Source organism: Ambystoma mexicanum, chromosome 5q (assembly GCF_040938575.1).
Source record: "Ambystoma mexicanum isolate Mex_15411 chromosome 5q, UKY_AmexF1_1, whole genome shotgun sequence".
NCBI classification, from domain to species: Eukaryota; Metazoa; Chordata; class Amphibia; order Caudata; family Ambystomatidae; genus Ambystoma; species Ambystoma mexicanum.
Window position 1 is genome coordinate 574,350,195 of NC_090933.1, and position 14,299 is coordinate 574,364,493.

General features: G+C 45.2%; 1 protein-coding gene across 1 annotated transcript in view; it reads right to left on the reverse strand.

Annotated features, from left to right (window-relative positions):
- The window catches only part of OPRK1 (opioid receptor kappa 1), a 312,784-nt gene extending 299,937 nt beyond the window's left edge, over positions 1-12,847 (reverse strand). The window contains exons 1-2 of the mRNA XM_069621046.1: positions 12,327-12,847; positions 10,996-11,322 (exon numbers count right to left, since the gene is read on the reverse strand). Coding sequence (XP_069477147.1) covers positions 10,996-11,276 — 281 coding nt within the window. The 5' untranslated portion in view covers positions 11,277-11,322; positions 12,327-12,847. The remainder of the gene's footprint in view (positions 1-10,995; positions 11,323-12,326) is intronic.
- Between the last annotated feature and the right edge of the window lie 1,452 nt (positions 12,848-14,299).

Sequence of the window (14,299 nt, forward strand, 5' to 3'; positions counted from 1 at the left end):
AGTGCAAAACTGCATGGTTTGTTTGCAACATAACATTGGAAAATGAACCTCAGTGCCTAAGGTCAGTTTCGGCCCACCATCAATGCCATTTGAAGTAACACATTTTGATTATTTGATTATATTGAAATGGAACAATGCCAGAATTAGAAGTATGTTTTAGTAGTGATCAGTGCGTTTAGCAAATGCGTTGAGGCTTCTCCTTTGAAGGACAAAACTGCCATTTCAACCACAAAGATTATGCTAAAAGAGTATTTTCCCTGTTTTGTATTACCTTGCGTGATTTGGTCTGATAATGGACCTCATTTTGCAGCCACAATAATACAACATGTATGTGATGGGTTATAGATCAAGAATACATTCCATTCAGCCCATCACCCACAATCAACTGGTTTAATTAAAAGACATAATGGCATACCCAAGAACAAACTAGCCAAAATGTGTGCACATAGTGGATTAAAATGGCCCGATGCATTACCACTAGCTTTATTGTCTATGAGAACTACAGTACAAACTAGAACTGGCCTCTCACCTTATGAGATTGTAATTGGTAGACCTGCCAATGTTCGGAATGCTGCTAGACCTAAGAAACTATCAGCGATGGAATACCCGTTGTTGGTGGATTATTGTAAACAGTTGGCTCTAAAATGTGTGTTTGATTCATCAACAGATTCGGGAAGCTTTGCCTGATAAATGCGGGGTCCTGATCATACCATACGGCCTGGGGACCACGTTTTGTTGAAAGATTTCCAAAGAAAATCCAGCCTCATTGGAAAGGGCCATTTCATGTCCTGCTGGTCACTCAGACGACTGTCCGAGTGGAAGGAAAGAAACAATGAATATATGCAGCACACCTGAAGTGAGTACCCTTGCCTTTGCCCTATGATATGTGGTTAGAACAGGGAGTTGGAGACTGTGAAGGTGAGTATGTAGCACAGTACATACCCTTCAGTGACAGAGAATACACAGATCCAAGCGTTAACCTTTCTGAGGGTCTACTGGGCTCTGGGATGCCCGATTTGTTTGAGGATCACTCTGTGCCAGGGGTAACTTGTTATAACCTGTGTAAAAGGAAAGAATAGGGAAGAACTTCAAAAGGCAGGAAAGTGTGGCACCCAGGTCTGTGCCCACAAGAAGCCAACAGCATTCCCTCCATACTCCCCAAAGATGCAAGGAGGCAGAGGGGAGCAGGGAACCAAAGACTTCTATCAAGAACAGGTCACGTGGTCAGGTGCCGCCAGTGGATAAACTTATAAAGCCTGTATCAGTGAGGCCTCTTAACGGACAATGAGAGTTAGGCACCCTTTTGCTAACCAGAGGGCTATGGCCTATGATAAACTGAATAATAGATGGCCATGGACAACGAAGGAAAAATGTATTATTATTTTGTTTATTTTGTTCATTTTAGTAATTCTGTTTTTTTGTGTTCTGGACTTTGGAGGCAAAGGCCCCTATGCATATCCTATTGCCTTTAACTTCTACTACACTTTCCCCTCTGGTTAAATCTTACACCATTTACCCTTTTCATAAGGAAAGGAGAGTGGGATATCATAATAACTCTTCTTAATGTTGCTGAACAAAACCCACCAGCTTTTAAATAAAACAGACTGTTGGATGTGTGCTCAATACCCCCAGAATTCCAAGCATCGACTCTCCTGAAAAGAACATACTCCCTGGTCACCTCTTGTGCCGCCATCTATACCGCCTTATTTAATCAATATTATATAGGTAACTCGTGGTGAATACAAAAAGGGGGCTCAAGTCAAAAGGGCTCAAACCACCTTTGTCTATCATTTCAATAACAATGTTCTGGGGTATCTAAACTATTCCTGGGCTACCCATTTTAATGCAGAAAAAGAAGAATTGACCCCCTATGCCTACAGAGATTTGGTACACTCGGACCATATACCCTATTTTAAAATGAGCGTAAGAACTTGGCCAATTTCCAAAAAAACATCATCCCTAGGTACGCATTGTATGGTATTGCTTAGCCCCTTTTATGTTTCTCCAAGAATGGCACCTTCCCAGTAGGCCGTAGTGCCCAATGTAACCACACCATTGCCCTCCCTTCCAACACCACTATTAACGACATTGAACCTATGAATGTCAGCCCAAACACTTAATTAATTTGTGATCGATGGGCCTACCCGTGGCCGCCTTCTAAGTGGGGAGGTATTTGTTACATCAGAGCCCTGTTGCTGGATGCGCATTATGCAGACTCTTCTGATATGCTTAAGCAGTGAGTTAATCGAGAGGTTCAGGAAGACACTGCTGGGGAAATATTTGTGGATATAATGAAGGGTTTCTTTGCATGGGCAGGTACTGGCATTAACTCAGCAGCCTTTACGAAATTAGCCAGGCTATTGGAGGCTACCATTAATGAAACAACAGGAATCCTTACCAAATCACTTTAGAGCAACAATCTATTTGTCTAGTAGCACTTAAGAATTGGATGGTGTTGGACATGATCTTGGCTGATAGAGGAGGAGTTTGCAAAATGTGGGGCTCGTCTTTTTGCATTTACATACCAGAATATTCTAAGGGCATTTGTTATGCCATTACTATGATGCATTATTTGGCAGATCAAGTCCATGTGGAATTAGGGTCCTGGGATCTGTTGTTGTGGTTTGGGAATTTATTGAGCACCTGGGGATGGAAGATTTTGTTGGCTCTGTTTATAATTCTAGGACTTTGTGCTCAATACATTGCTGCTTGTTTTCCTATGCTATCCCAAATGTGTATGCCCGGACCCATACCCCCTATAAAGGTCACCAATGCCCTTATAATGCAGGAGGTTGAAATTAGTAACTTAATCGCCATTGATGTAGGCGATTCAGAAAAAGTTTACGATGATTACATGGCCCTCCAGCTAGGTAGAAAAGCAACCCAGTCAACTGAACATGTGTCTTCATCATAAAAAGTGTTTAATATTAATCAAGCTAAAATGTACTAGCTCAGGCTAAAAGGAGGGTTTGAGAAAAATATTTAGCTTAGTTAGCCCTAAGCTACTCCATTTGTTCTCTTGTTGAAGAATCTTTTTGTGTCAAGCCTTTACTTTGTAATCTTTGCTGAATAGACAAGAAAAACTGTGTTCATGGCATATGTGCCAAAGGTTAGCAAACACATGTTATTGCAGGAATTGTTCAATTTTGGAGCTGCAAGGTGGAAGTTTAGCCACCGGCAGCAGGGACAAAGATAAGATATGGTTGATGTCTCCTTATCTGGGATGGCTAATCCTACAAGGCCTGGTGGCCGTTCAAAGAGCTAATGACTAACCCATCTTTAATTGCACTATTGTGTACGTAACAGGAAACCTGTGATAGGTTACACCAACTGTACATTTGGTGAACATTGTATAATAGAGGGACTGCCCCTCTGACAAATTGTTCACTTCGCTACTCTCTCTGAGAAATGGGTTGTAGTCGAACCTGAGCCCACTCAAGTGAAATAAACTTTGTTATGTTTATCTTACTCTGCGTCTGATAGTCTCCTTTCTATTAATAGATGTGCTGTTGGTCTTACAAGATCACCTGTATTTGGGATGTCCATGTACAAATATATCAAGTAGACTGGGTGGCTAATGACAGTCATGAATAGGGATGCCATTAAATATTGAATGTCAGTCTAACACAGGAGTAATTCCTTGTACAGGTATGTGAATGGCAGTTGGGCCAGCTGGTGTCATGCACCTATTTGTTCCCTAGAATGAGAATGCAAGAGAATTAAGGTGGATGGGGATTCAAAGGCAAATATGGTATCAAGCTCCTCTTCAAGCTGAGGACTGCAATTTTCTGTTGATCCTAGTTTGGATGGCAGGTGAGTAATATTACGTTGTTGGTTTTACCTATGTGGCACAAAATGACCAACAATTACTGATAGGTCTATTAGGGCTTTAACACCACAGTTGTTTCTCTGCATGCGTACCATCACCATACTTTTGCACGGCATCAGGTTTTTGCATTAACTTAGCACCAATTTGTTGAACTTAGAAACGGGTAATAGCTGACAACTGGGGCAATATGTTAAAACTGACTGATCGTAATTAACAAATCATTAAATCTAGGATAGCCTGAGCGTTCCAAATGAAGGACAATTGAAGGAGGCCTATTAAGGTGGCAGAGGTCTCTTGTTCGGTCATAATATTTACAGTAGCATTTTCCTGGTTCTTCCATGGTACATTTACCATGGCGGGGTAGTACTGGCATCTAAGCATGACGAAGAAGAGAGGGATGCTCTGTTTGCATTAGTAATTGCTGTGAAATCCAAATTCTATCTCTGAAATGGATCCGAGGGTGAGTGTGTGAATCTGGGTTCAGTTCATGCAGGGAGTGTGGTAGTTTTTTTATTTTTTATTGAGGATGTTGCCCTCCCCCATCCCCTGCTTTACAGATGCCATCATATCTATCTGTCTTTTGCATATGGTGTGTGTATAGAAGGACTGTTGGCGGGCAGACACACACACACAGGCACAGTCTATGTTGGAGGGCAGAGAGTGCAAATCACGAATGATATATTCATTATATGGCAGGGTGACTGCAGTATGGGCCTGAATTCAATAGATGTTAAGTGTCACGGACATCAGATGCTGTGAAGAATTTTCGCCGGGATTGTGGTTGGAGTCAGGAGGGGGAGTGTGGTCACTGGCTGGGTGGTATGCGTAGTGGCGCATTTAATTTCCCATTGACATACCAGTCCGTGAGGAAATGGGGGAATGGCGCCAACCTGGAATGGATTTAAGGGCATGAGCTTGGGATCATCCCCAATGGGTGCCAGTGGAAGGTGTGTGGGGATAAATACAAGACACCAAAGAAAAGTGGCCCCCTCACAGATAGAATTGATGACATTATTTTTGCTGCTTTTCACAGCTGATCTCTTGGCATCAGACTCAATCACACTGCAGGATTTTCGGTATTGTTAGCATTGTTAAAGATTATGCAATTTTCAGACATCCCTGCTCCTGCTCCCCCCCCTTAGACCCCTCTATTCCTCGCAATTACCACACACATCCTGTGGACCAGTCAAACTACACATGAAACACACAAAACACACATCCAACATAACAAACATTTGCACACAACAAACAATCCCAGACACTGGGCATTACCCCTACGGATACAAGAAGCAGTGCACACAATCAAAACTCACTCACAACGCCGACACGCAGACACGTGTTTCTCCTGGTACTTCAAGCATCAACAAAAAAGCACAACCTCTTTCCTATCCCTCTTCCCTCACTAACCCACCCCGCCCTCTTTCTTATAGAGCCACATGAGTGCAAGAAGACTGTGCTAATGGTAACGGTGCACGGTGTAGGTCAATTTAACATGACAGAACATGTAATATCTAACTTGTCTAACTAAAATGAATTTTCAGTCATATTTGTGCCTTTGATACAAATATGTGCGGCCTTTAGTATGTTCCAAAACTCGGCTACTTCTTGAGTGTTTTCTTGGAGACCCAGGGTGTAGTGCTGCTCCTCGTCACCCTTGTGACAATTCTAAAAGTGTGTGGTCAAGGAGATTGAGTTGAAGGATTGCATCTATTAATGATTTTGGATAGGGAAAAACAGCACAATACAAAATAGTCAAACAAGACATCAACGGAGAAACTCAGACCATGACATAGCCCAGTGTGATGCATGACATGGCAGAGTGTGCTGCTTCACCCCAAAGGAAAGTAAATTACAACAAAAGGAGTTGGTGATAATTGCACAGCGCATCGCACACAGTTACACATCCCCATGCTGTATGCCTCAAACCAACATACACACAGTTGAGGCAGAGGAGATTCTGACTCAAGGAGGCTGGGTTTTACTAAAAAAGGACCACGGCCACCAGGAGAGGCGCTATCATTCTAACCTGGTTCTGACCTACTGACAACACTCTCTGAATTCAACACAATGCAGAGGTGTGTGTTTTATTGGAATGCTTAGAAGGAGGAAAACATGACAACATAAATTGCATTCCATCGGAATTAATAAACACATCTCAACATAAAAAGCAACACGGTGCATATGCAGCAACACCACATACGTTTGTGAACGCGTAATACTGCACATCCTTCAGGATTTTAGCTGACTTTGTGGACAAATCCGATCTTCCCTTTCAGCGTTACCTTTCACGCACCAGTATTCAGAAGGCAAGATGCAAACATTGCCGTGAATTGCCCCGTCAGGAAGAGCCCAGCATATTAAGCCTGGTAACTTTTCCTTGTTTGGGGATCGAAGCAAGTGTACCACCTCACTATTCCAAATGCAGACATAAACGTCATTGGATGTCACTCTTGCTCCTGTGTGCTCAGCCAATGCATCAGTACGACGCTTCAAATACAGCTGAAGGATTGTTATATAAATGGGAAACGCATGAAATGATAAACACAGGAAACGATTACATCAGCAGTATAGATTCACAATATTTTAACGCACAATAATAAATAATACAAAGCGAGGCCAAACAGATTTTGTATGTGAAGCCACTGAATTTCGGACGTTTGGTGCAAGGAGCAGGCGCCAAAGACACACTTTTTTGCGCATGACATAATGATTGCTTATAATTCACTTGGGTGATAGAACACTTGGTTAAGAAAACCAGAGATGGTTTACGTGTGCATTTAAGAGAAGGCTGCTTTGAATCAATATTGGCAACTCATAAAAGAACAGAGTTAACTCAACGATATAGCAGGGTGAGATGTTTTGTGAAGGGCAGATAGTGATTGGGAATGGCCAACTAGCATTAGCAGCCAAGGTCAGCGGGTGGGCAAAAGACCAATCAGCTACAGGCTGTGCGACCCTCCTCCCATCTCTCTCCTATATTAACTCCCTGTGCCAATACATTCAGCTTATAGGCTGAGCTTACAGTGCCACCTAATAGCCAAAAAGAAATCGTGTTTTAATGGCAGTCAAAAACTGCAACGTGGCCTTGGTAAGATCTTTTCCCATTGACTGTTTTACATGACGCATTAAGCAACGTAAATGATTTTCATTTTAATCAGTAATACGATCATTTAAATTAAAGCTCCGAAGTGAATCGAGAGTTGTTTTTATGGTTGGAATCCCTCCTCTGATAGACCCCAGTAGTATCAAAAATAAACAACCTACAAAAAACGATTAGTGCAAAGCAAAGCCTGTGGATTCAAAGGGCTCACGTTGCTCCGAATCGTAATTTGCAAGCAGGAACTTTTTACATTTGCACTTAGGTGTAGCCAGGTAACTGCCGGCAAATTTTTTTATCATCATTTGCCCGTCGGAACTTGGCTGTACACATTTGTAAACACAGCTTACCATCCATGCATGGTAAACAGCATTCACAGTTACAATTAAATGCTGCCTGACATGCAAATTTGTACAATGGATGGATCCTATGATTTGCGAGGCCCTGGGCGGCAACCTATGTGTGGGGCCCCTTTATTTGCATTGCAGAAAATTATGTCGCAAAATTAGTCATTAATATTTGTGGGGATCAAATAAACTGGCATTCAATATGTGAATTGCAACTTTTAATATTACAGTTGTAACAATATCAGGAGTGGGGCTTATTTAGGAGTAGCCGGCCGAGTGAGAAGAATCATTTGTAGAGATGTGCACCTCAAAAGAAAGTACTGGGAAGAGGAAGAACGGATCAAAGAGTAATGAAGATCACTGGTAAGTAATCCAAACATATCTAATGTGACTGCACGTTCTAAGGATGTAGGGGGATGGATTGGCCCTGGGCCAGACAGGGCAAAGTGCTTTTGCTTCAGGATAGTGTAATTGTAACAAAGCTTATTTACTGGAAAGGTACTGAGTCAGTCAGAGTAAGCGATTCTGCAGGTCTTCAAATGTTATCAATAGGGCTCAAGTCCAAAAAAATGTGTGGGGGATCATTAACATTTGCACAGGAACTGAACGTGTCCTAAAGTGAAATAGGCCAATTTTTATTCAACTGGCCTTTCCTAATAGAAGAACATTCAAAATAGAATTAAGCATTGTCTTTCACAAAATGAATCGTCAATACCCATAAAATAAAATAGCTAGAGGGGATTTTCCCAGAACACTGCTGGCAAAGTATAAAAGGTGTGCACCCTTTTAACCCAAAAAGCTGTGTCGAAAAAGTCCATGGGAAGCAAAATACCAATACTAGACATGTGCTTTGGAGGCACTTTCATGTGGTTTTGTAGGTTAGTGAAGTAAAATACTAGTGGGCTAAAACTTGAGCAAACAAGCTTTTTTGAATGCTGGCCTCGAAAAAGCCCAAGGGGGATGGAGTCGGCACTCTGAAAAAGTGGGTGGATGCTCTCAACCCACATTTAATCTCAACGTGTACCCTGAAAATCAGCACAGGGCCAGATAGAACATCTTCAGTCCAGCAACCTCTCTTCTCACATCTATGGACCTGGTAAATCACCACAACAATGTGCCCTGTGATACTTCCCCCTCCTTTTTTTGTGATGATTTACCCGGTCCATGGATTTGACTTGCAAAAATAATCGGGACTTGAAAAGTACACACATCATAATTAAAGTATTCCAGCAATATAGGAATCCTTATAACAATAGGTAAAACAAAAATAGAACAAATGTTGTGTTATTTTTACCTCATCTTGAAGACCACAAATACCAGAATGCAATTGCACAAAATTATAAAAAAATGGCTTGTAACTGCCTTTCAAGACATAATCATAACAAAAGATAACGTGAAATGGTAACCTTCTGCATCATTTGACAAAGGCATGCTTTATATGATGCGAGTGAAATATGACATTCTCCCAAAAAAAAAAGGAAAAATGTATTTAACACAACAAATGCGGATATATGAACACTATCAAGATAGCACACAACTCTTTTTTGTCAACATATTTTAATTGCCTTCAAAGAAGACAGATGTGGACGGCAATACGTTTTTCTGTATGTGCTTTCAAATAAAATGCCCCTTTCAAACCCATTTTCCAAAACAAAGGTTCATAAATGGACCATTACTTTAAAAAAAAAAGGAGTGTGATAAACCCTATTGGTGAGGACTCACAGGTCTGATGGGCTGCTGGTGAGGTGTTTGTCTCTAGAAGCGCATCACAGGATGTTTGGAGCTGACAGCACAGCTTGCTAAAACAGGCACAAAGAAAATGCCTGTGGCTGGACGCAGCCCAACCCTCGTTAATTCTTATACCCTTGGCAGCAGGTAGCTGCGGGGGCCTCGGAAGAGCATGGAGCCCAGGCCGAAGGGACAGACTGCCCATTCCTCAGAACGGCTCTGGATCCCTATGGGGGCTGGCTGCCTAATGCTGGAGCTAAATCTCCAACATTTCCGTCACCAGCGCAGGTCATTGGGCCCGATTGTCCTGGATCTGAGAACTGGCAAAGAATGTCTTCCCAGCTCTTGCATCAGGGAAAACTATGTGGGCCCATTACTGTAACCCATCTGCTTTTGTTCCTGAGACCGAGATTCGAACTTGATCAAAGTCAAGTGGATTAAACACTACACTACAGGTACTTCTGGTTGGAACACTTGTGAATATTGCTGTCAGGATTGTAGTCGGCAGAAAATGTTGAAGAACCGCTTTCTACATTGAAAAGATGTGCACCTTCTGTAATTTGCATGCAACATTACAGGAAACTCCTCCTTTCTTTAATAATGTATTAATTGATCTCCTGAAATGTAAATGTTTATTCATGGAAGGGGGGACTGAGAAAAATCTTGTGAGTTCCCCCTCACCTACACCCCATGCAAGTGCTCTTAACCACTCCCCCAAAGCCTGCCCGCCGCCCCCGCCCCCTCCCCCTCTGCATGGGCGATCCCACAGTTAATCATTTCCATTTGCAGCACTGTGAGCCACCATGAAAAGCCTGCCCACTGCCCCACCCCCTTCCCCGCTGCATGGGGGATCCCACATTTAATAATTTCAATTTCCAGCACTGTGGGCCGCCATGAAAAGCCTGCCCGCCGCCCCCACCCCCTTCCCCGCTGCATGTGGGATCCCACAGTTAATCACTTCCATTTCCAGCACTGTGAGCTGCCATGAAAAGCCTGCCCACTGCCCCACCCCCTTCCCCGCTGCATGGGGGATCCCACATTTAATAATTTCAATTTCCAGCACTGTGGGCCACCATGAAAAGCCTGCCCGCCGCCCCCACCCCCTTCCCCGCTGCATGTGGGATCCCACAGTTAATCACTTCCATTTCCAGCACTGTGAGCTGCCATGAAAAGCCTGCCGGCACAAATGTCGAAGCATTTGTACGGAGTAGAGGAAGGAAGGTGATGGAAAAACAAGCTGCCTACCACCACTCCTCTGCGCTACACAAATGAATTCAAATGTTGTGTAGCGTAAGCAAAATGCGTAAAAACCTTACTCACGGCTTTCATGCATTTTGCTTACATTACGCAGCATAGAACAAAATCTCCGAAGAGGGAACATTCAGCGTGGGCGATAAGAGACCTCCATAAACACTTCCTTTTTGCGAATATCGAAATTAAGGGCCTGATTTACAAAAAAGTTTTATCATGGGAAAGTCCCATTAAAACAAAAGTGTTAAAAAGGCCCTAATTCGTTTTTAAACAAATCATTGCGCAAACAAAACAGCGATGTCCTACTTTTGAAGCCAACATGCGTAGATCGTATATTCCAGAAAAAGAAAATAAAAAAATAAAAAACATATGCCACTTCGCCTCAACGGCTTAACAGCGTTCTTTGCTGCCCCTTCATTCAGCTGTCATACACAAATGGACAGTCCACACAGTAAATACACGTGCGCGGCCTGTAGATGGCGCTGCGCCTTCACTATGAGGAGCATATCATAACAGTTGTGCGCCCTGCGTTCTGCCCACACGCATCCCCTTGGGCACTCTACTAGCGGTGATAGCAATTAACTTCATAAACTGCTGTCCTGCCCATTGGGTCCGCGGCAGGAAGCAGAGCTGCGCGCGGCGTGGCTCAGATCCTGTCCCGCGGGAACACACTCACTGTAGTGGGAGGGCAAAGGGCAGGCGCGTGAGGCACAAGATAAAACAGTACGTGCCTTAAGTCTTACCTGATGATGACAAACATCACGAGCGAGTTGCCCACCAGGCCCACCACGAATACCATGGAGTAGACGGCGGTGATGATGATGGGGATAGTGGGCGAGATGATGGTGTGGTTGTCCAGGTGGTGGGCAAGCTCCCCGGGCTCTTCGCTGCCGTTCATGCCGTAGTAGTCGTGCCAGCCGGGGAGCCAGGCGCTGGAGTTGGCAGGGGTGCAGCAGGTGGGCTCGGACCGCCCCGCCCTCGACGCCTCCTCCTTCTCCCTGAAGATCTGCACTGGGGACTGCATGCCCCACGCGTCCGTCTGTCCTTCTTCCGTGGGACACACGAGGGCCCTGCAGAGGAAAGGCAAGGGAGGGGGAGTGGAGAGACATCAATCCTGCCGCTAGGGACCTCACAGGGGAACGATCAGAGAACAATCCAGCTGTGCAGGTGGGCAAAGTGCCTGCGGGGATCTCTCCAACCCAACCTGCATGGCATCGAAGGCGCGCTGTGTCGGAAGTTAAATGTAAGGACACTATCTGGGCTCTGTGGCTGAACATTTAAGCTCCAAATAGCTGTATTTTTAAAAGAAGGTGACCGTATAGGGACGTGCAACACGCGCTGCCCTCCTGCTGAGTCGCGTGTAGCTACACACAGATGGCAAATATGTATTGTCCCCCAAGTCAGTAGTGCCCATTTTGTTCGGCAAAAGACGGACGATGGGTGGGTGGAGCAAGCCTGGGGGCATTCGAACACATGGGCACGAACTCGAACAGAAGCCTCGCGGTAGGGGCGTTAGACCACTCTGGCCACCTTTTCCTAGTGGTACTTTGTTTTGGGGGCTGCAGGCTCTTTACAACCCGTGCGCTAATCTCCCGCTGCGTTCCTCTTTCAGGGTTGACTGTTCTAAACCGTGCACAAGACATGCGGCTTTGGAGCGTGTCCACCTGTTGTCTCTCTCTCTGTGCCCCAAACGCGAGGGATGACACGTGGGTCATTAGGCGCTTGCAACATTCTCCCAGGTAAACAAAGTTACACAATGCAGCGCGAGACCGTTCTGGACATTCATTAGACATATCAAGCGCCCAGAAACCGTGTGTGGATCAAATACAATATCGCGCATTTACCAAAAACCAGAAAAGGGAATTTTCCGAACCTATCTCCCTGTCCACAACACTGCTCGGGTAGCGTCATGTGTGTTCCACCCCAAAGAACAGGTGTACCCCTTTCGTTTGAATTAGGGCTACCATTTGTAAAATGCTCTGCTGTTCGTGTTCGTTTGTTGATATAGCGCTAACACGCCGTCTTCCGGCCGGGTCTGCAGTATAAAATGCTCTTACGTTTGCAAAGAAATTACCTCTCTTGAAGTCTCGGATGTGTCAGGTTGGCAGGACTTTCTGTCCCAGTCAATGCTTCCCTCCTGAGGAGAGGATGAAGAGCCCCTGCCACGGGAACTGCCTGGAGCTCTGCGCACAGCACCGGTACCTCTGGAGAGCTGGGGGCGCGCAGAAGTGTTAGATCCTCTTTGCAGGCTGGACCAGCATCACTCCCACCTCTTCCCTCTCTGGCCCCTGCACTGGATGTCTGCCACCCTCCCCCTTCCTCCCTGCCTGCCCCTTCCACTCACTCTGACTCGATTTCCCCCTCTCCCTGATCTGCCTCCAAACCTGATCCGTGCCCCCGTCTGCCTCACACGCGCAAACCTCGCTTACCATTTATCCCCCCACAGACACCCAACTGCGCAGACTTCTTCCACGCGGACTCGTGCTCCACAGATAACATTCACGCGCCAACGAACCACGCGAGAGAAGCCCCACGGCCCTAGCCCCGTATCACAGTATTCGCCGGACTCCACAGGGATGAACACATGCTCTATACGGTAGCTAGCGCCCTGCCGCTATCTCTTGTGCGCATTGAGCGGTTTCCGAGCACAGCGGGGTTATAGCCCCCCAGGGAATCTGTATTTAACCCAAGGTGGGGGCAGGCGGGCAGCATACAGGATAAGTTTACAGTGTGAATGCCCAGAGTCGCATGTACCACTGGCTACTTGCCAACAGGGACTTTTTGGGGACACAAACAGTTTTAACTGTTGCACATATCTGATTACACAATGAACACGTCGTTTCGCAGGCTCACATCATTGTGACGTCTTCCTCCCTGGATTGCATGTCCCGTAGATGGACATGATCATAAGAACACATCTGGCTTTACCAGCACAGGTCTGCCCAAAGCCCCAAAAGGAGTCGCATGTGATAAGATCCACATTAAGGCAATGGAGTGTGTGGTGTACAGATGGCATGCTATTGCCCTCTGTACTGCAGAACCAAGAAAGGCTGCCAGTGTTTCCTTGTTGACCTTGAACTTCTTAATAATTCCGTAAGGAAGGCTGTTTTATTTGCCAGGGTCACGGGGAGAAGATAGTGGGGTGGCAACCAAGGCGTGGGAGGCCATTTCAACTGAAAACCATGAAAGATCACAACACCCTCCCTGAATATATGCATGGCCTCATACTTCACTCTACAGTAGATGCTACATTGTTAGGGTGACCAGATTAAAAAAATAAGAAAAAAAGAAGGGGCAGCCCATAGACATGGAAGTAGGACTAAAGTAAACACAAAAACACCATAGTCCTACTTCTATGTCGCTGGCCTGTATTGGGGGTGTGAGGGGTGTGTAAACACAGGTACACTCCTTTCATTGGAGTAGAGTGGCCGGGGAGGGAAAGAGGGAGGAAATGGGGGCGTGCAAAACATTCACTCCCCCATTCACGCGCAAGAAGAGTCGCGCCAGGCCAGATTTTGGGATTTTGAAATCTGGTCCTGGCAAAAACCGGGACCATAGCCACCCACCCTTCCAATCCCGGGACGGGGTTTATAAAATGAAAAAACTCCCAGGACCCTGGTATGGAGGGCGATTTCCCTGGACTGTCCCCGGAAAACCTGGACTTCTGGCCACCCTATACATTGTATCCTCGAGGTTGAAGGATGCCTCTGATCTACCCATCACTGCCCTTTGTACGCATTGGGCAGTTACATGAAATGCACCCCGAATATCAATAACAAACCCACATAGCTACATACTCAATTCAACTGTTCAAATATGTGCATAGTTAGAGGGTGGGGCTGTTCTGCCTACCACCGGCCACTTTATACACTTAACTGATTCATATAACTCCCCGGGAACGCACCACCCTCTGCAGTGCACATGTAGTTCAAATGTTGAGGGACTGTTTATCATTGCACGTTTTATGTAGTAGACAGTACCATATACATGTAACTTAGCGAACCAACACTTACCCAGAAGCACATCATGTGTGCAGTGTTCACGTTA